Source organism: Bos mutus, chromosome 8, assembly GCF_027580195.1.
Source record: "Bos mutus isolate GX-2022 chromosome 8, NWIPB_WYAK_1.1, whole genome shotgun sequence".
NCBI classification, from domain to species: Eukaryota; Metazoa; Chordata; class Mammalia; order Artiodactyla; family Bovidae; genus Bos; species Bos mutus.
The window spans coordinates 17,598,602-17,621,054 of NC_091624.1; the positions used below are offsets into that span (position 1 = coordinate 17,598,602).

The following is a 22,453-nucleotide window of genomic DNA, read 5'->3' on the forward strand; positions in this document are numbered from 1 at the left end:
TGTTTTACAAAAGACACATTCCATTACCTGAAAGCAAATCATCTTACCTCATTCTTCCATAGTTGATACTGTAGTGCAAATGTAGTAAAGTCTCTTGGAACACAGAAAACCTTGCATTCTGAAGTGGAGGAGGCATGAGAAGTATTCTTGACTTGTTCAAAGTTTTTATTAATCAATTCCAGAATCAAAGGATCAATAAGGAACACGGGTACATTTTGACTGGATGTTAGCATAATAAATTTTTTAACTGCACGCTGTTTGAGAGGAAAAGAATTCCCTTAATTTTTCTAAACCAATACAATAATCTATCTCATTAAGTTTTATTCATTAATTTTATAAGAATACATATAGAGTGCTTATTCAATACATACCAGGCTTACTACTTTGCTAACATTAAAAAACCCACAAATAAATAATACACTGTACCTGCTCTCAAGAAGCTCATGGTCTACTGAGGACAACGTACAAATATTTACAATATAAGATAAGTACAGAACAGCAATCAACTAATTAACTGCACATCAAAAGGATATCGAAAACTTCACAGAGGAAGCAGTATCTGAGATGACAACTCTGGACTTACAAATTATTCCCTTGGTAGTAGCTAAATCTTTTCAAGCAAAAGTTGGAGAGGAAATACCAGGTCTTTCAATTTTAAAATATTAGTCATGTCAACATTTTCAAAACCAAAAATCAATTGTATGTGGAACTTTTCTTCATATTTGAAATACTGCTTAATAATCTTGCCAAGCAAAAGACAAACTAAAATACACTGTCTGCTTGACCATTCCTGTACACAGTTTGACTTTCTAATAATACTGTAATACTGATATTTTAAAATACGATTCTGCTGAGCAATAAGCAGAACATTCTACTGCAAAAAATAAATTTTGAAATCAGAATGGAAACCAAATAATCACACTTAGGAGTAAACAATATCTAAGAGTAGCCAAGAAAACAAAATAAATAGCATACATTGTTGCTTAAAAGCCTACGTTAATGAAAGCAATAATGACTTCAATGGGATGTATGCCCATCAAAAAAGATGCTTCATGGAATTAAGGATGAATGATTACTCACAAAAACCTGAAAATACTTGTAAAAACATATACAAGATAATAAACAGATTAGAATATCAGGAATTATAAAGATAAAAAAGTGAGAAAATGTATGAAATCAGTCTCTTATCCTTTGTTTTTACTGTAGGGTATTATGCAAATACCATCTTTGCATGAAATGTTTCCTTGGTATCTCTAATTTTCTTGAAGAGATCTCTAGTCTTTCCCATTCTGTTGTTTTCCTCTATTTCTTTGCATTGATCGCTGAGGAAGGCTTTCTTATCTCTTCTTGCTATTCTTTGGAACTCTGCATTCAGATGCTTATATCTTTCCTTTTCTCCTTTGCTTTTCGCTTCTCTTTTCACAGCTATTTGTAAGGCCTCCCCAGACAGCCATTTTGCTTTTTTGCATTGCTTTTCCATGGGGATGGTCTTGATCCCTGTCCCTGTACAATGTCATGAACCTCATTCCATAGTTCATCAGGCATTCTATCTATCAGATCTAGGCCCTTAAATCTATTTCTCACTTCCACTGTATAATCATAAGGGATTTGATTTAGGTCATACCTGAATGGTCTAGTGGTTTTCCCTACTTTCTTCAGTTTAAGTCTGAATTTGGCAATACGGAGTTCATGATCTGAGCCACAGTCAGCTCCTGGTCTTGTTTTTGTTGATTGTATAGAGCTTCTCCATCTTTGGCTGCAAAGAATATAATCAATCTGATTTCGGTGTTGACCATCTGGTGATGTCCATATGTAGAGTCTTCTCTTGTGTTGTTGGAAGACAGTGTTTGCCATGACCAGTGCATTTTCTTGGCAAAACTCTATTAGTCTTCACCCTGCTTCATTCCGTATTCCAAGGCCAAATTTGCCTGTTACTCTAGGTGTTTCTTGACTTCCTACTTTTGCATTCCAGTCCCCTATAATGAAAAGGACATCTTCTTTGGGTGTTAGTTCTAAAAGGTCTTGTAGGTCTTCAAAGAACAGTTCAACTTCAGCTTCTTCAGCATTACTGGTTGGGGCATAGACTTCGATTACTGTAATACTGAATGGTTTGCCTTGGAAACGAACAGAGATCATTCTGTTGTTTTGACCTAACAGAAGCAGAAGACATAAGAAGAGGTGGCAGGAATACACAGAAGAACTGTACAAAAAAGATCTTCACGACCCAGATAATCACGATGGTGTGATCACTCACCTAGAGCCAGACATCCTGGAATGTGAAGTCAAGTGGGCCTTAGAAAGCATCACTACGAACAAAGCTAGTAGAGGCGATGGAATTCCAGTTGAGCTATTTCAAATCTTGAAAGCTGATGCTGTAAAAGTGCTGCACTCAATATGCCAGCAAATTTGGAAAACTCAGCAGTGGCCACAGGACTGGAAAAGGTCAGTTTTCATTCCAATCCCAAAGAAAGGCAATGCCAAAGAATGCTCAAACTACTGCACAATTGCACTCATCTCACACACTAGTAAAGTAATGCTCAAAATTCTCCAAGCCAGGTTTCAGCAATACGTGAACTGTGAACTTCCAGTTGTTCAAGCTGGTTTTAGAAAAGGCAGAGGAACCAGAGATCAAACTGCCAACATCTGCTGGATCATAGAAAAAGCAAGAGAGTTCCAGAAAAACATCTATTTTTGCTTTACTGACTATGCCAAAGCCTTTGACTGTGTGTATCACAAAAATCTGTGGAAAATTCTTCAAGAGATGGGAATACCACACCACCTGACCTGCCTCTTGAGAAACCTGTATGCAGGTCAGGAAGCAGCAGTTAGAACTGGACATGGAACAACAGACTAGTTCCAAATAGGAAAAGGAGTACGTCAAGGCTGTATATTGTCACCCTGCTTATTTAACTTTTATGCAGAGTACATCATGAGAAACGCTAGGCTGGAAAAAACACAAGCTGGTATCAAGATTGCCAGGAGAAATATCAATAACCTCAGATTGCAGATGACACCACCCCTATGGCAGAAAGTGAAGAGGAACTCAAAAGCCTCTTGATGAAAGTGAAAATGGAGAGTGAAAAAGTTGGCTTAAAGCTCAACATTCGAAGATCATGGCATCTGGTCCCATCACTTCATGGGAAATAGATGGGAAAACAGTGGAAACAGTGTCAGACTTTATTTTTGGGGGCTCCAAAATCACTGCAGATGGTGACTGCAGCCATGAAATTAAAAGACGCTTACTCCTTGGAAGAAAAGTTATGACCAATCTAGATAGCATATTCAAAAGCAGAGACATTACTTTGCCAACAAAGGTCCGTCTAGTCAAGGCTATGGTTTTTCCAGTGGTCATGTATGGTATGAGTGTTGGACTGTGAAGAAAGCTGAGCACCGAAGAATTGATGCTTTTGAACTGTGATGTTGGAGAAGATTCTTGAGAGTCCCTTGGACTGCAAGGAGATCCAACCAGTCCATTCTGAAGGAGATCAGCCCTGGGATTTCTTTGGAAGGAATGATGCTAAAGCTGAAACTCCAGTACTTTGGCCACCTCATGTGAAGAGTTGACTCATTGGAAAAGACTCTGATGCTGGGAGGGATTGGGGGCAGGAGGAGAAGGGGACGACAGAGGATGAGATGGCTGGATGGCATCACTGACTCGATGGACATGAGTCTGAGTGAACTCCGGGAGTTGGTGATGGACAGGGAGGTCTGGAGTGCTGCGATTCATGGAGTTGCAAAGAGTTAGACACGACTGAGAGATTGAACTGAACTGAACTGATTATGCAAATACCAAGAATATAATAATCTCTGCTCCAGAGGTAATAATCTCTGCTCCAGAGGAGTTTATTACCTCTTAGTGGGAGAGACAACTAAGTAAAAAGTTAGAATAAACAATGCTATGCCGTGAAATTCAGTAACTTAGAGGAAATGGATAAATTTCTTTAAAAACACAATTAACAAAACTACCAGAAGATGAAACAGGAAATCTGACTTGCCTTATAACTATTAACAAAATTGAATTTGTTGTATAAAAAAAGTCTTGCCATCAAAACAAGAAAAAACTCTAAGATGGTTCCCTGGCGAATTCTGGGAATTCAAAGATTTAAGGAAGAAATAATGCCAATTATACAAAAACTGTTTCCGAACTGAGCAGGAGAAAATACTTCAAACTCATTTTGAGGTCGGTATAATCCTAATAGCAAAACCTAACAAAGACATTACAGAAAAAGAAATAAAAGTATATACCACTGTCCCTCATAAACACAGATGCAGTGACATTTAACAGGATACTAAAAAATTAATTCCTGTAGTTAAAAAAAAAGAAAATACTATGACCAAGTATACGTTATCCCACGAATGAAAGGCAGCATTTGAAAATTAATCAATCATATTAATAGAATAAAGGGAGGAAACCTCTATGAGAATTTCAACAAAAAAAAATTTGACAAAATTCAATTCCTATTTCATGATAAAAACCTCTCAGCAAACCAGGAATAGGACACTTGTTCAATTTGATAGAATATGAACAAAAAAATCTATTACTGAGTTGCAGGAGTTCTTTATTTATCCTTGATTATCAACCTTTTGTCAGACACATGTTTTGCAAATATTCTTTGTATTTTCTTGGTTCAGTTCTGCTCTTCACATATTTATTCATTTGGGGAAGCACCACAACTCAATGAATAGGATTTTGGAAGCAAGCAGTTAGAATCTGGAATCACTTATTAGCCAACCAACCTTAATCTTTTGAAGTGAACTGAGGACAAACATGTATTAGCAGCATCAAGTCTATAAGGACTAAACGTGATACTCCATAAAAGCATGTGGCACAGTGTCTTCCCCTTGCCCTCTGTCACCTACTCCCACTTCCCACCAAGCTAGCTATTAAAACTGTCATAATTCAACAAATACTTATTAAGTATATAAGTGAATGAACTAAATGAACTTGGCAATTGAAGAATTTTTCGACTGTCATACATACCCACTGCATGCCATCAAATCCAATTCGGCTTCCTTTGGATTTTGATAAACCAGATCCATTCTAAGAAGATAACAAAAATAAAAGTTAGTAAATGCAAAGCCCAGCACTTAACATTACATTTAGGGCAGGTATGAGGTTCAACTTATGTAACTGGCTAATAATCATTAAAATGCATAATCTAAATACATACAGTCATGAGCTAAGAATTCTACAATTATATAACTACCCAAGATGGACAACATTGAGACTGCTCTAATTTATTAAACAGGCATATATCGTCAACATCTCAGAATCTATTAACTTCCATCAAATAATAGTAAACTCTTTGCTATCTCTTTAGAATTAGTATATTTATAAGATCTTCAGAAGCTACTAGATTCTAAATCATTGTCTCTTTATCTTTATGCCTAAAGGTTTATAATAAAGGTAAGTTATAACACTATACTTCCCTGTTAGGCACTATATTAAAAATCAACTTTGTACTAAACTAAGTCTAACATTTTATCAAAATTATTTATCACTGAACTCTTTCCAATGAGTGATGAAATGTTTGGAAAAATAACAATTTTCACACAATTCTATCAGAAAATTTCAACATCACTGAAACTTTGCACCTCTGACTTTTAGTGTGTTATTATAATAATTTTTAACTGCAATTCTGAATTGCTCCTTATCATGCCCATGAAGAGGAGAATTTCAAAGAAATATTTCTGCAAGGATTTTAAAAACTGATTGATTTTAGGTACTGCAAAAGTAAAGTATGTTAGGAAGATATACAGCTATAATGAAGTTTAATAATGAGAAAGAAGGAAAAAAATGTTACCTTTGCTGATAAATAGTGCTTGTAGTAGTACAACTGAAATAGCAGAAATGCAGAACTTGTCAAAGTTAAAACCACCAAAATCACGTTCTTACTGATTCTACTCATCAGTTTGCAGTGCTCACTTGGTTGTCTTTTGAAAGTAACCCAGTTGGTTTCATCTTTTGGAGTAAAAAGATAATCTTGTTTTCTGTGAAAAATATTTCTGAAGAGCAAAAAAAAAAAAAAAAGCCTATATTTAATTTTTCAACTTTATTAACCATGAAAAAGTTACCTAAAGTTCAACAGAACATTCTTTGATTTGGTAATGTCCTATCCTAAAGAAATCATCAGATATAAGACCAAACCTGGAAGAACAAAAATGTTTATCATGGCATTCTTTACAATTGCAAAAAATAAACTTAAGTGGGATATCCATAAAAACTGACCAACAGAGATGGGAGGGATTCTCCCCCAGGGTTTCTGATTTAGTAGAACCGGGGTGAGGCCTCTGAGTTTGCAATTCTGATACATTCTCAGGTGATGCTGATGCACATACTAAGGCCACTGCCAAAGAAAAAATAAACTTTTGGTCAAGGAACATCACCTGTGTAACAGCTCTGTTGTCTAATGTGATGTAGGTTGTGGTCAGTTTTTATAAATATCCCATACACATTTTCAGTTTTTGGCAAGTGTAAAAAAAGCCATGATAAAAAATTTTGTTCTTTAACATGTACACACTACTTTATTTGTTTTTGGCTGCACTGGGTCTTCATTGCTGCACACGGGCTTTCTCTAGTTGCGGAGGGCAGGGCCTACTCTCTAGCTGCGATGTGTGGGCTTCTCCTGTGCAGTGGCTTCTCTCGTGCAGTACAGGCTCTAGGTGCATGGGCTCGGTAGTTTTGACTTGCTGACTCTAGGGTGTGCAGGCTTCAGTAGTTGTGGCACAGGGACTCATTCGTTGTGGCTTGCAGGTTCCAGAATGGGACCTCAGCAGTCGTGGTGCACAGGCTTAGCTGCTCCGTGGCATGTGGAATCTTTGTGGATCAGGGACTGAACCCACGTCCCCTGCGTCACCAGGGAATTCCTCAAAGTTTCTGTTCATCTTTGGTCCCATCTGACTATTCCCTTAGAACAAGTAATTTAATACAGTTCTATTTCTTCTTACCTCCTCTTCACTGTTTGCTTTTGGTCATACACACAACATTTGGTTCTTCAAATGTTTATCTTTATTCCTTTAACTATATACTGCTGCTGCTGCTGCTAAGTCGCTTCAGTCGTGTCCGACTCTGTGCAACCCCATAGACGGCAGCCCACCAGGCTTCCCCGTCCCTGGGATTCTCCAGGCAAGAACACTGGAGTGGGTTGCCATTTCCTTCTCCAATGCATGAAAGTAAAAAGTGAAAGTGAAGTCGCTCAGTCGTGTCTGACTCTTAGCGACCCTATGGACTGCAGCCTACCAGGCTCCTCAGCCCATGCGATTTTCCAGGCAACAGTACTGGAGAGGGGTGCCACTGCCTTCTCCGTTAACTGTATACTAATACCTCTATTACTTCATGCATAAACTTTGTCTTTAGTTCTCCAGCTTTAGTTCTCTTCTACATCTCTCCTTTTAATCCTGACTTTTATTAGCTCACTTTGCTATAGTTCTTTTTTACTCTCAAATACCAATCTCTGTTTTTAAAATCTTATTCCTACTATGTTTCCCTGCCAGTCCTTTCACTGTATCATCTCTGTTCATCTATTAGATGGCTGATATTTATCTTCTCCTTAAAATATGGGCATTATTTACCTTGAGTTCTTGCGTTGTTCAAAAACAGGTGTCAACTAATAGTTTGGCTTTGAGGTCACACCCTCTTTCCTCTGATGACTTACAGGATTTGTACCACTGTCCTGCAATACTAAATACTCCCTTCACAATATGTGATCCTTTCCCTGGCACTACAGGCAAGATGATCTTTTTAATGCATGAGCAAAGAACACATTCCTTAGTTTTGAAAAACAATTTTTTAAAAACTAGGTTATATAATGATATTAATGATTGTTATTAGTTTTTCTTCATTATGTGCTCTTCCAATCTGTAGAATCAAGATTTCTTTCTCTGCAACAGGTTTTCTTATGTGTTTTAAATACTTTTCTGTTCTAATGTTGAATTTCTATTTCCAGAACTACAATTAAGCATTTGTTTCATCTCCTTTCATTCCCATTTCACTTTGCTCAACTTTCAAAAGCCTGTCGTCATATCCCTTACTGAGTTTTCAACAATATTAATTCTCTTTTCTGTTTCCTATGCGGCTTTTTATTCCTGATTTTATTTTTCTTTCTTGAGTTCTGCCAAATTATGACTCATTATTTACCACTGTCTTACTATTTCTTCCTAGCCAGTTAGCTTTCTCTATTATTTTAAAGAAGTGGCTGTGTTGTGCTTAGTCACTCAAGTCGTGTCCAACTCTTTGCAACCCCCTGGACTGTAGCCTGCCAGGCTCCTCTGCCCATGGGATTCTCCAGGTAAGAATACTGGAGTGGGTTGCCATGCCCTCCTCCAGGGGATCTTCCCAACCCAGGGATCAAACCCAGGTCTCCCACATTGCAAGCAGATTCTTTACCAGCTGAGCTACCAGGGAAGCCCTTAAAGAAGTGGTTGTCTCCTTAAATTTGTTATGCCACTACAGTTTTCTCGTGGGTCTTCATCACATGTTTTTCCATTTCTTTTTGCTTTTCTTTCTGTAACACTTGTGTAGATACTGTACTCGTTTTCTTTTTATCACTGTTTATCTTTGAATGAAATGAGCTTCACCCAGGCCAATTATTTGCAAGAGGATTGTAGGAGGAAGAATTAAGCCTGTGTTCTGGACTAGAAGATAGTCTCTCTAGCCTACAAGAGAGCTCTTTATGACACAGGGTGTCCTGTGCATGTGTGTGTGCGAGAGAGACAATGTATGTGAGAACAAGGAAGAGAAAGATGTTTAGCCATTATTTCTTGCCTCATCAAAAGAGCGCTTCCTGCAAAGGTCGTGTATCTGTGTGCTTTCTCATTTGTTCTTCCTTTCCTGCTAGAATATGTTGCCAGACATTCCAAGGAAGCTTCTCCTACTGCCTTTCTATGCAGCCGACACCACTGTAAACAGATCTATCTTTCACTGCTCTGTCAGTTCTACCTGAGATCTCTTTCTGTCAGAATGCTCTTTTAATCTCTTCCTGCTTACATTTGACATACAGTTCTCAAATATTTCAATTTGGGATACAGGACTCTAGTCCTACTGAAGATGTAACTATAACTGACCCTTGAACAATGCAGGGTTAGGGGCGCCAACATTTTATGCAGCTAAAAATCTGCATATAACTTATAGTTGGCCCTCCATATATATATATATATATATATATATATATACGTAGTTCCTTTGTATCTGCATTTCCTTCATATATGTGGTTTGCATCTGTGGATTCAACTATCCAGGGGTCATATAATACTGTAGTATTTACTACTGAAAAAAATCCACACGTTGTAGTTCAAACTTGTGTTGTTCAAAGGTCAACTATACATCTCTGTCTCTCATTTTCCTTGCTATTTCAGGGTAATTTCAGATAGAAGAGGGCAAATGTTTTTACTCTGCCATCTTTAAATCAGAATTCGTAGGATTTTGAAACAATTCAAATGGGCTTCCAGAGTGAAAGCCTATATATAGCAAACATCCAATGATGTTACATAAAGTCAACAAACTACTTAAGAGAAATATCACCAGTGATGTGAGTAATCTACTTGATTTACAGATAATGCATCAAGCAGATAACTGAAGAAATCATGATCATATTCTATCTCCTAAAACTAAAGATTAGCAACATCAAACAATATTAATAATGGTATCAGTCCTGCTGTCAGCTAAAACCTCCTAAAATAAGACAGTCAAATATGTACTGTGATAAGGATAGCTCACAAGATAATAAAAGGAACAGTCTTTATTTTCAGTATTTCAGCTCAGCTTTTTGTAACTGTGTTAAAAAGTACATCAATGTATTGTACTCTGATTCCTAAAATCTAAAGTAACACTTGGAGTGTGCTATAGTCCAGTCTTTCCTGTGCTTGAATTAAAAAATGGGAAGAAAATATAAAAGACCTATATAAACCACTACAGAAAAATAAAGTCAGAATTAATATCTTGTTCTCTTTTTGGACATAACTCTAACCTACTATTAATTCTTACATGAACTAAATCTCCAAAATATATCATCAATCACAACTACATTTTTATTATCAAGATGATACCCAATTAACTTTATTTCATTATTTATTTTCTGTAAATGCCAAACCAATTTAACTAACTGCCAAGATAAGAATATTAGCCCATCAAAACATTCCTTTTTGCTAGAACCATCTCATCATTAGGAATGGAATTACCACTTTAAAATGAGTAATGTTATACTTAAGAGGCCAAGGCTTATTGAGTTTACCTCTAAAATATCTCTTGCACCAACTTCCTCTTCTTTCTTCACTGCCATTCTAATTTAAACTCTAATTGTACAAATGTCTTAATTCTAATTGATGTCCCAGGTTCCACTTTCTGCCTACTCATAATCTTACACTGACAGACATACAAAGCTGCTGATAAATGAATCAAATTACATCATCAAAATTTTTCAATGGTTCCTTAACATCTACAAGTAAAGCTCAAGTTTCACATAAATTTGACCCATGAACAACACAGATTTGAACTACACAAGCCCACTTACACATAGATTTTTTTTTCAATAATAAACACTACAGTATTACACGATCTGCTGTTGACTTAATTTGTAGATATGGAACTGCAGACATGGAGGGCTGACTCTATTACATGTAGATTTTTGACAGTGTAAAGGATGGTGCCTACCATCCAGTTCTACAAGAATCAAGTCTTTAGCCAATGCAGTTGCTAACCTATAATATATGTGAAAGGAATTCAGGCTGAAGGGCAGGATGAAGCACTCTGTCCTCTGGGAAAACAGGCCTTTAGATAGTTGGAAATATTTCAGGAGAACAGTTTATGAACCTGGACTCTTACATCTTCCCATATTTAGAAAAGCACTAAAATCATTAACTGAGATACATGTTCCTTGTGACTAGGAGTAAACTTCTACAGAGATGTGTGCACGAGTGCACATACCTCTTTGCAAAATTATGTATCTATTGACCTCCCCTATCTACTTCCTCTTCTAAGAAATGACTCACAACTATCTGAGACCATCTCCCACATAAAACTGAAACTCACAGCTCTCACGATGTGTGTTTTTATTTCAGTTGACAGACGTTTGGCACCCCTGACTGTACTGTTCAAGGATCAAATACAGAAGCATTCAAGGCCATTCACAATCTAACTGAACATAAGACAAATTTTTTAGACTTTCTCCCACTTCACACAGTCTATGGTCTCTGCCCAAGTATTCCTGGAATACACACGACACTTTACTATCTCTTTGCTTTTGTTCATTTCCTCTTGTCTGAAGTATTCTCACCTATTTCCAGAGAACCAGTTCTATACCTCTTTACACAACTCCTCTCAATGACCTTCCTTTATGAAGTCTTTCATGCTCTTCCAAGTCAGAAGCAATCTCTTCCAGCTATAAATTCCTAGTCTTACCTTCTTTCAAGGAATAAATATTTACTGTCTACCTTAAAAGGGAGAGATGCCAACAAAATGCTAAGCCCTGAAGATAAAATAAGTAAAATAGCGTTCTCTATCTTCAAAGATTTTAGAGATGAGTATATAAGAGTTTTTAAAAGAATGGTAATTGATGGTGGTGAAGGGTAAGAAGTCCTAAAGAACAGCATGGGAAGTATTTTCCAAAACACACAACCACCATCCTTACCACCTTCACATCTATTAAGAAACACTATTCTGGTTTGTGCTAGACTGTATTAGAGATAAATATAGAGACACTATCACGGTGTAATGGTTATGAAGGAGTAAGTACAGGCTACTATGGAGCACAAAGAGAGGAAACTAACCTTAAGGCTTTTACTATTTTCTGTTTTGAAATACAGTTATTCAGTTCAGTTCAGTTCAGTCGCTAAGTCGTGTCCGACTCTTTGCAACCCCATGAATCACAGCATGCCAGGCCTGCCTGTCCATCACCAACTCCTGGAGTTCACTCAAACTCATGTCCATCAAGTCGGTGATGCCATCCAGCCATCTCATCCTCTGTCATCCCCTTTTCCTCCTGCCCCCAATCCCTCCCAGCATCAGAGTCTTTTCCAATGAGTCAACACTTCGCATGAGGTGTCCAAGGTACTGGAGCTTCAGCTTTAGCGTCATTCCCTCCAAAGAACACCCAGGGCTGATCTCCTTCAGAATGGACTGGTTGGATCTCCTTGCAGTCCGAGGGACTCTCAAGAGCCTTCTCCAACACCACAGTTCAAAAGCATCAATTCTTCGGTGCTCAGCTTTCTTCACAGTCCAACTCTCATATCCATACATGACCAATTCTTCGGTGCTCAGCTTTCTTCACAGTCCAACTCTCACATCCATACATGACCACAGGAAAAACCATAGCCTTGACTAGACGGACCTTTGTTGGCAAAGTAATGCCTCTGCTTTTCAATATGCTATCCAGGTTGGTCATAACTTTTCTTCCAAGGAGGAAACGTCTTTTAATTTCATGGCTACAGTCACCACCTGCAGTGATTTTGGAGCCCCAAAAAATAAAGTCTGACACTGTTTCCACTGTTTCCCCATCTATTTCCCATGAAGTGATGGGACCAGATGCCATGATCTTCGTTTTCGGAATGTTGAGCTTTAAGCCAACTTTTTCCACTCTCCTCTTTCACTTTCATCAAGAGGCTTTTTAGTTCCTATTCTCTTTCAGCCATAAGGGTGGTGTCATCTGCATATCTGAGGTTATTGATATTTCTCCCGGCAATCTTGATTCCAGCTTGTGCTTCTTCCAGCCCAGCATTTCTCATGATGTACTCTGCATATAAGTTAAATAAGCAGGGTGACAATATACAGCCTTGACGTATTCCTTTTCCTATTTAGAACCAGTCTGTTGTTCCATTACAGTTATTAGAATACATGAATCATCTCCCTTATCACACTAAAAATGACTGAATTAATATCCAGAAATAATAAAACTTAAAAAAAATAGTTTTGTGTTCTTTTGAACATTGTGCAGTTATTTGAGTATATTTAGCATACTTATTGAGAAGGCAATGGCACCCCACTCCAATACTCTTGCCTGGAAAATCCTATGGGTGGAGGAGCCTGGTAGACTGTAGTCCATGGGGTTGCGAAGAGTTGGACATGACTGAGAGATTTCACTTTCACTTTTCACTTTCATGCATTGGAGAAGGAAATGGAAACCCACTCCAGTGTTCTTGCCTGGAGAATCCCAGGGACGGCAGAGCCTGGTGGGCTGCCATCTATGGGGTCACACAGAGTCGGACACGACTGAAGCGACTTAGCAGCAGCAGCAGCAGTAGCAGTATACTTATAAATAAAAAAAGTATTAGCATACTTTATGCTTTTAGCATACTTTTTTTTATTTATATCTATCTAAATATACTCAACTGCACAATGTTCAAGAGAACACAAAACTATTTTTTTTAAGTTTTATTTTAAAAAGTTCTCTGTCCTACAGGAACTTCTATAATAAAACAGAATATGAAATATGAAAAAGTGAATTTTTAGAGTTTAATGCCCATACTTAGTTCTAACTCCCGAACAGTAAACATTTAAAAATAACATATGGAGAAATACAGCATAGAACCAAAAGAAAAATATTATTTGTGTATACATTTCTCTTTACATGTGACATTTTAGCTATTAAAAATGCTGAGGAGGACAAGTAATGTATTTTCACTTATACTTAGGTAAAGCTTCATAAAGAAAGCAGTATATCATGTCTAATGGAAAAGAAGAACACTACACAGATAGTAAATTTAAATGATGGGATGGTGGAGGAGACAGAAAATGTTTAAAAAAAAAAAAAAGAAGATGTAATGGGGACTTTAAGGGAAGTTATGAGGTTTAAGTACCTAAGTATCTTCCAGTTCTAATGCAAATATGAGAAGGCTAATATGTAAGTAACCACCTGCAATGCAGGATACCCCGGTTCGACTCCTAGTTCTGGAAGATCCGCTGGAGAAGGGATAGGCTACCCACTCCAGTATTCTTGGGCTTCCCCTGTGGCTCAGCTGGTAAAGAATCCACCTGCAATGAGGGAGACCTGGGTTTGATCCCTGGATTGGAAAGGTTCCCCCAGAGAAGGGAAAGGTGACCCACTCCAGTATTCTGGCCTGGAGACTATATAGTCCATGAGGTCGCAAAGAGTCAAACATGACTAAGCAACTTTCATACTACAGCACAGAATTAGTCTTAGATGACTTGGAAACAGGCTCTAACTAGTGCATGAACTAGGATTTGGCAATTAAGAAGAAAGGAATGGGCAGATCAGCTTCCCAACTGAACCTTTAATGGGTTATAGGTGTCAGAGTTATCAATCCTATCAGTCTTTGAGCCTGGGTAACTAGAGACCAAGACTGTCACCTCCAGCCAAGAACAAACATATTCTTTTACCCTTTCTTTTGTTCTTTATTATCAATTTGTATCAAGGCACAAGAAAGGCTGGAAAAAACTAGTGGTAGATGACAGTCGCACACAAATTTGAAGGAAAAATGTATAGGATAGGAAGCTCAAGATAGTTCTCAGGCTCTTACTACAACCAAGAGCAGCATTTCATATTCTTTCAGCTTCCCATTGCCATTTCACATTATCACTTGTTCTTTGATGGTAATAGCACGAAAAATTTTGGAATCTGCCTTAACCTGACACCCGTCCCCCACTACTCTTTTGAGGATTATTTTGATAGGGATCTGTTTGAAAGAATGTCATACTGTCTGACTTTCTTATTCCACTTCTCCCCACTTGTGCCTTCTGGATCACCTCTCTTGATATCAGAGGCCCTTGAACAAGAAATGACCAGCCCTAGCAGTGAAGTTAGGTTCGTAGATGACGTATGTTAGCCTGGTGCCCTCAGTGCTGCTAGACCCAATTTACTCAGAAACACTAAGAAATGCAAGGAAGGCATAGTGGTGACAGAATTGAGATTCAAATACATCCGGCACTGCAAAATAAAACAGGAGGCTAAATTAGAGAAGAAAGAGGGTAGTGTAAACAGTCAAAGCCATTGTTTTGAAATAAGGTAGCAAACTGGAAGACATAAAGAGAAAATGCTTCTAAGATGTATTTAGAGAGAAGATGGGGAAAAAAGTCAACATTTTCAGCTGTTCTAAGCCAAAAACACACCAGTATCAACAGATGCTATCCATCTTACTTAAATACCGGCTGGTCCTAATATACTCTTCTTTTTCTTTCATTGCTAACTTTGCAAGATGGTCAGTAACCCGGAAGCAAAGGTTAGACTGTAAGGGTTTACGAAGTCTCTTCATCTGCTTACCACTCATTCACTTCTTAACCCTTTGCAATATAACCTCTCTCAAAATGCTGACACTGGAAGATTAAAAAATTAGTTTCTCCATTTGATGCTCCAGAAAAATCCAAAATACACAGCAACTCCTTCTGAATGACTATGGAGTAGTGAGCTTTTAGAGAATGTCTGAAATGAAAGACCTAGATAAGAAAGAAAATGAAGACAGGAGGGGACTGATTTATGGGGGCAAAGTAAAAGGGTGAAGGAAGTGGCACTGCCTACAAAGTGTGCTGTTCTGTGTTTGATATGAAATCTGGACGGACGTTCTCTTTACATTTGCTTGTTCCTAATCATTTAATTAGATTTACTTCCCGTGTCTACTGACTATTGCCTACAAATATTTTACCAGACTGCTGGTGATGTCCTCTTAAACAGCACTGTCCACCTTCAAGCCAGATTTTTTTCATGACTTGCCCCTCTATTCTGTTAATGGTATCCCTATTTTCTCAATTATTTATGTTCAAAACAGTTTTTACAGTTCTAACTCCTTATTTAATGAGTCAACAAACTATACATTCTTCTCAGTGCCTCTAAAAGCTGTCATTTCTTTCCCATTTCCAGTATAGTTAGCCAACTGTCAAGGCCTTATTAACTCTGCCTAAATAGAAAGCCTCCTACATGAATACAGATAGTCCCTGACTTACAGTTTGACTTATAGTTTTTGACTTTACAGTGGGGCAAAAGTGACAAGCATTCAGTAGAAACGGTGTTTGAATTTTGATTTTTTTCCTGCAGCTAGCAATAGGTCCCACATAATCTCTCATGATGCTGGACAGTGGCAGTGTGAGGCACAATTCCCAACTAACCATGTGATCACAAGGTAAACAACTGACACTTCAGACCATTCTGCTTTTCATTTGTAGTATTCAATAAATTATCTGAAATATTTAATACTTTATTATAAAATAGGCTTCATATTAGATGATTATGCCCATCTGTGTAGGCTAACATATGTGTCCCCAAGACATTTAAAGTAAGCTAGGCTAGGCTATGATGTTCAGCAGGCTAGGTACATTAAATGCATTTTCAATTTATGATGAGTTTATCAAACTGAGGAAGATCTGTACTCTACTACTAGGTTTTCCTTGATATACTTATCTCAGGGACCAAAGTGCAGTCATTTCTACAGTGACACTTTGTGTCACTTTCCCCTGCTTTAAGGACTTCCACGGCTAACTGAGTACTAATCCCCTAAGTGAACCCACTGATACAGTGCCTTCTTACCTTGGTGCATTTGTCTATGCTATTCCTTCTGTGCGTAACAGTTTCTCCCCCACACCCTGCCTCTCTCACTGTCTTTTGAGTAGTTAAGACCATAGGCTCTGAAGACAGACTGCTGCTGCTGCTGCTGCTAAGTTGCTTCAGTCATGTCTGACTCTGTGCGACCCCATAGACGGCAGCGCACCAGGCTCCCCCGTCCCTGGGATTCTCTAGGCAAGAACACTGGAGTGGGTTGCCATTTCCTTCTCCAATGCATCAAAGTGAAAAGTGAAAGTGAAGTCGCTCAGTCGTGTCCGACTCTTAGCGACCCCATGGACTGAAGCAACTTAGCAGCAGCAGCAGGCAGGTTATTTAATCTCTCTGTGCCTCCATCTTAAAAAGTATGGATCTATAAATTTACTTAATTCACAGGGCTGTTCTGTCAGATTAAGATATGTAAAGCACTGAAGAGTACCTGCTGCTGCTACTGCTAAGTCACTTCAGTTGTGTCCGACCCTGTGCAACCCATAGACGGCAGCCCACCAGGCTCCGCCGTCCCTGGGATTCTCCAGGCAGGAGTACTGGAGTGGGTTGCCATTTCCTTCTCCAATGCATGAAAGTGAAAAGTGAAAGTGAAGTTGCTCAGTCATGTCCGTCCCTCAGCAACCCCATGGACTGCAGCCTTCCAGGCTCCTCCATCCACGGGATTTTCCAGGCAAGAGTACTGGAGTGGGGTGCCATTGCCTTCTCCAGAAGAGTACCTAGAACATGACAAATTCTAACATGATAAATGCTAGCAATAAAATTAGTAGACAAAAAACTAGAGACCTTTAGTCTACTAGTAATTCCCTTTGCTGTCCGATAACTAAAGGTCCCCTCATTTACATCCACACAGCACTTGTAGTTGTACTATTTCTGCAGTCAGTCTTAATCAGTTACAGTTCCTTGAGACAGGAGGCTGTCATGTTTCCATATTCCTCAGTATTTCATATTCTATATTCTTCCACAATAGAATTCAAACACATAGATTGTAAAAGATTTATGATGGATTTCCATTACCCTAGAAAAGCTGTGTCCCCAGAACAGTACAAAAGTATTTGAGATAAGTGGTGAATGCAAGTACCAGCAGGTGAAGAGTGACAGCCAGAGTTTATGTCACACAGATCAGTTTGGTTTGTTCCCTCATTCTTTTTTTCCATTAAGTTCACAAATATTACTGGGTCCTATGTACATCCTACAGACACCAGGCAACCTGTAAGCTGTTCCCTGTTATAAGACTCTATAGTATAAACGAAAGATTATGCAAAGGCAGCAGAAAGTTGAGGAACCAAGGATTTCTTTTGACCCAAACATAGTTTACATACATCATTTTCATGGGTCATTTAAGAGCTATCTTAGTAGCATACACACCAGAGTAAGAACAGTGGTTGTCTTTGGGATGGGAGGACTGTAGGTGTTTTTCTTTTTCCTTTTTATTTATCCTATGTGAATATCAATTGGTTTTGTAATGGGAAGAAAAAAATGACTAAGTTTTCAAAAAAACTTAAAAAAGTTCTCTCATTCTATGGCTCAGTTAACAAATATTACAGCCCCTACAACACCACAAGCTTTCATTATTTTAATATCTCCCAATTTTTGGAGTAACAGAATAGCATTAAACCAAGTTATTTGTAACTGGGTAAAGTCTTTCCCCCAAAAATGCAAGTACTTAGCTGCTTGGTTGAGGATGTTTGGGTACTGATCTCAGTAAAACTATAAAGCTAACAGGATCAAACACATGACTCAGCATGCATCAAGTACTTAGTACAATATATAAGTGTGAATACATGTACATACATAAAATCTGGATGTATGTTCACCAATATATCAATAATTCTCATTTCTAAGTATGGACATTAGTGTGATTTTTACATTGTTCTTTATGCTTTTCTACACTGTCCTGATATTTTTATAATGAACACATATTATTTTCATAAAGACAACAAAATTATTAATAAATCTTTGCTACTTAAAAGTATGGTCCTCAGACCAACAAATCAACATCACGTTGGAGCGTGTCAAAAATTCTTAGGCCCTACTGCAGACCCAGTGATTCAGAATCTATATTTAATCCACACTTTAAGATCCTCGGGTGGTTCATATGTGCATTCAAATTTGAAAAGCACTGATTTAGAACACGATAGCCTTTACATGCAGGGACAACAGGAACAACATCTGCCTTCATTATACATTGCAGGCATGAAACATAAGTATTTGTTGAATAAATAAGTATGTAAATGATGTTACTTCTGAATAGACATCAGAATGACAGTGGAGACTGTATCTATCTGAATTATTTATTTTCTACCAGAGTTCCCAGAAATGGTTGCTTAATATTTACTATAAATACTGTTAAATTATTTTAGTAAAATGTTGACCCCCAAAATGTAATCCTTTTTGAAAAGGAGTCCTTGCTTATAGAGATCTATACATCTCTTTCAATCATTTCTCTAGTCTCCTATCTACACATACATCCTATAGTGACTCTTTACAGTCTCTCCCTCAAAGCAAACTCATTTTCAATCTAGAGGGAAACCTTACTACTTAACTTTCTTAAACTCCAGCTATCTAAATATTTAACTGTATGTCCTACACCTCAAATTTAACCCTTTTATTCTCCATCAACTATCTCTCTGCCCCATTCTGGAGAACAGTTCTCCATTGTCACAGACTCACATTTTACAAGTTTTAGAGAAGAGAGACCACTAAGTCTAACAACATTATTTTACAGAAGAGAATAGGATCTAGAATTAAATGACAGCCCAAGAGGCTAGTTATTAGCAACACAAAACTACAGTCTGCACCACTGTACTCCCAATACATTATCACATCCTAGAATTTTGATAGAATTCTCATTTTTATCAACAGCACTTAAATTCACTTTTTAGAAACACAGGTTCAAAATATCAATCACCTAGACCCAAGAAATCAAGTTCTATGTATTGTTGACATTTCTCTCACTCCCTTTTTCTTCCTTTTTAGAACACATTGCACTTCCTTTTCAGTTGAGGTTCCTTCAACATGTAGTGCCATCCTCCCCAAATCCTCTATCCTCCCAGAGGCTTATTCCTGCTGCCTCTACCTTTATCTATGGTGCTTGATAGAGACAGTTCTGGATGACTCAAACTCTACCCATCCTCAAAGTACAGCCCAATCCCAGACTTCTTTTTCCCCAATTTCTAATGCACTGCTCCATCACTCACTTTTGTATTTGTTCACAGTTCAGTTCAGTACAATCGCTCCGACTCTTTGTGACCCCATGAATTGCAGCACGCCAGGCCTCCCTGTCCATCACCAACTCCTGGAGTTCACCCAAACTCATGTCCATTGTGTTGGTGATGCCATCCAACCATCTCATCCTCTGTAGTCCCCTTCTCCTCCTGCCCCCAATCTTTCCCAGTATCAGGGTCTTTTCAAATGAGTCAGCTCTTTGCATCAGGTGGCCAAAGTATTGGAGTTTCAGATTCAACATCAGTCCTTCCATGAATATTGAGAACTGATTTCCTTTAGGATGGACTAGTTGGATCTCCCTGCAGTCCAAGGGACTCTCAAGAGTCTTCTCCAATACCACAGTTCAAAAGCATCAATTCTTCAGTGTTCAGCTTTCTTTATAGTCCAACTCTCACATCCATACATGACCACTGGAAAAACCATCGCCTTGACTAGACGGACCTTTGTTGGCAAAGTAATGTCTCTGCTTTTCAATATGCTATCTAGGTTGGTCATAACTTTCCTTCCAAGGAGTAAGCGTCTTTTAATTTCATGGCTGCAATCACCATCTGCAGTGATTTTGGCTGAAGCTTATTCTTTGGAAACCTACTATCTTCAAAAGTAAAAAGAACCTGATATCATCGAGGTTCTCTTTTTAATCTGAGAAATCTGAGGCCCAGAGAGAAGTGACTTCTCTTGTGTTACTTGAGAACTGGTGATGGTGACAAAATCTGAACACAATCCCCCAGATTCCTATCCAAAGCTTGCGTCAGCTCTCTACGGGTCAATCTTTCCCGACACCCCCGGTTGATAATGCAAACAAAAGGCATATGTCAGTGCCATATGAAACTTTATTTACACGGCCAGCAGTGTCCATCCCATTATCAAGCACACAAAATGGACACGTCAGTAAACACTGCTCCAACTGAACTGAAAGCTGAACCCAGAGGGAAAGCAAGAGAGAAAGGGATGACTAATTCAAATACCCCTCTCTAGAAAGCTATCGTAGCTCCCCCATTGCCCACGGAAGCACCCCACACTCCCTCATGGGCATCAAGGCCCTTGCCAGTTGAGCCCCGGCGTTAGCTCCCGCCACGTTCCTGGCTTCCCGTCTCCGCACCCATCCCTCCAGCCATTCCCCTAATACGCAGAGCTGCCCAAACTTGGGAGCTCCTTTCATGCTTCTACACTTTTACACACATTGGCCCCATAACGTGCAACGCTCTCCTCCTCCCCCTAGATCCTTTTCCAAACCCGGAGACGGCTCTCACGACCCTACTCAAACGTCACGACCTCAACTGGGTCCTACAAGGGTCTCGATGGAGTCCAAATCCGATCCTATCCCGGGAGGAGGATTTTAGTGGCTAACACGACTAGAAGCGTGGCAGCGAGGGGAGGAGCCCGAGCACACCTCCCTGAGGTGCTCGTGGACTGCCTCGCAGAGTATTCCCAGCCCGGAGGGCGCTCAACCTGTGGCCTGCCTGGCCAGGGCAGGTGCCCAGAGAGCTGGGCGAATGCCCAGTGACGGCAGCCGAGCCACTGGCGACACCCTCCTGAGATGCCCGCCCATCCCTGGAGACCAAGCAGCGCCTCTCACACCTTACCTCAGCCAACAGCGGCGGCAACTCCGCTTTACGGCACTCACAGCAACTGCTGCAAAAGGGGCCTTCAAGCGCGGAGTCGTGCGCACTGGTCTGGTTGGTGCCTGAGGCGTAAAGCACGTTCTGGAGACTGGCCACCGGCAGGTCTAGACTCCCGGCGCTTCCTCACTGGCCGAAGGTTACTGAACCCGGAAGTTTTCTGGTTTGGGGGATTAAGCTACGTAGCCAGGCTTTTTTTTTCTTTTTATAATATCTTTTGCCTAGGTAACTACTACAGCAGCGCACAGAGGCGATCTGAGATTTTAGGAAGTGGTCCAAGAATTGGAGAGGCACCCGCTGAGCTGTGTTCCCCAAAGTGTGTGGGTTTGCCAGATAAAATATAGGACGCCAGTTAAATATGAATTTCAGATAAGCAACGAATAATTTTTTAGTGTGTATGCTCTGCAGAGGGATTCAGAATAACTCCAGATTCTGGTTTCGGTACCGTCGGGTGAGACGGGGGATGGAGTGGGAAACGATCGTCGTGCTCAGTCGCTAAGCTGTGTAGTCGCTAATTCTGGTACGACTGTTTTGCGACCCCATGGATTGTAGCCCGCCAGGCGCCTCTGTCCGTGGGATTTCCCGCGAGAATATTAGAGTAGGTTGCCATTTCCTCCTCCAGGGTATCTTTGCCACCCAAGGGTCAAACCCGTCTCTCCTGAGTCTTCTGGCGGATTCTTTACCACTGATCCACGTGGAAAACAACTGAGTTAATATTGCTATTAAGGTGCCTGGGGAACATCCGAGCTCCAGCGAACTGTTACACTCCTGTTAAATTCTGCAAATACACATTCAGTGCCGGACTGGACGAACTTTTAACTGTAATCCAAAGAATTACTGTAAAGGAACACAGATGAATCAGTTTTGACATAATTTTGAAAACTAAAAGCACTAATCACTGTAATTTTAAGTTCTTTCTACAAAAATTTCTATGATCAGCCCAGGATGAAAACTGAAAATACTCTCCTCATATATCTGAGTAGTTTGCTAAACTTTTTTTTTTTTCATTTTGAAATCAGCATTTTATAATAGTAGTACTGCTGGTATGTATAACAATTTTTGTATTAATACCTAATACTGTATATACATTTTCTTACACCCTGAGTTATTTTTAGTCGGTTA

General features: G+C 39.2%; 1 protein-coding gene across 4 annotated transcripts in view; it reads right to left on the reverse strand.

Moving 5' to 3' along the window:
* The window catches only part of FKTN (fukutin), a 74,024-nt gene extending 52,611 nt beyond the window's left edge, over positions 1-21,413 (reverse strand). For 3 of the 4 annotated variants that reach the window (XR_011465055.1, XM_070375170.1, XM_005909294.3), the window contains exons 1-4: positions 21,296-21,413; positions 5,805-6,006; positions 4,982-5,041; positions 48-254 (exon numbers count right to left, since the gene is read on the reverse strand). Coding sequence is in view for 2 of the 4 variants with exons in the window: in XM_070375170.1 (XP_070231271.1) it covers positions 48-254; positions 4,982-5,041; positions 5,805-5,909 (372 nt within the window). In the remaining 2 variants the exon portion in view is untranslated. Of the gene's footprint in view, positions 1-47; positions 255-4,981; positions 5,042-5,804; positions 6,007-21,295 lie in introns of those variants that run through there. The other variant, XM_070375171.1, reaches the window with a different exon arrangement.
* Between the last annotated feature and the right edge of the window lie 1,040 nt (positions 21,414-22,453).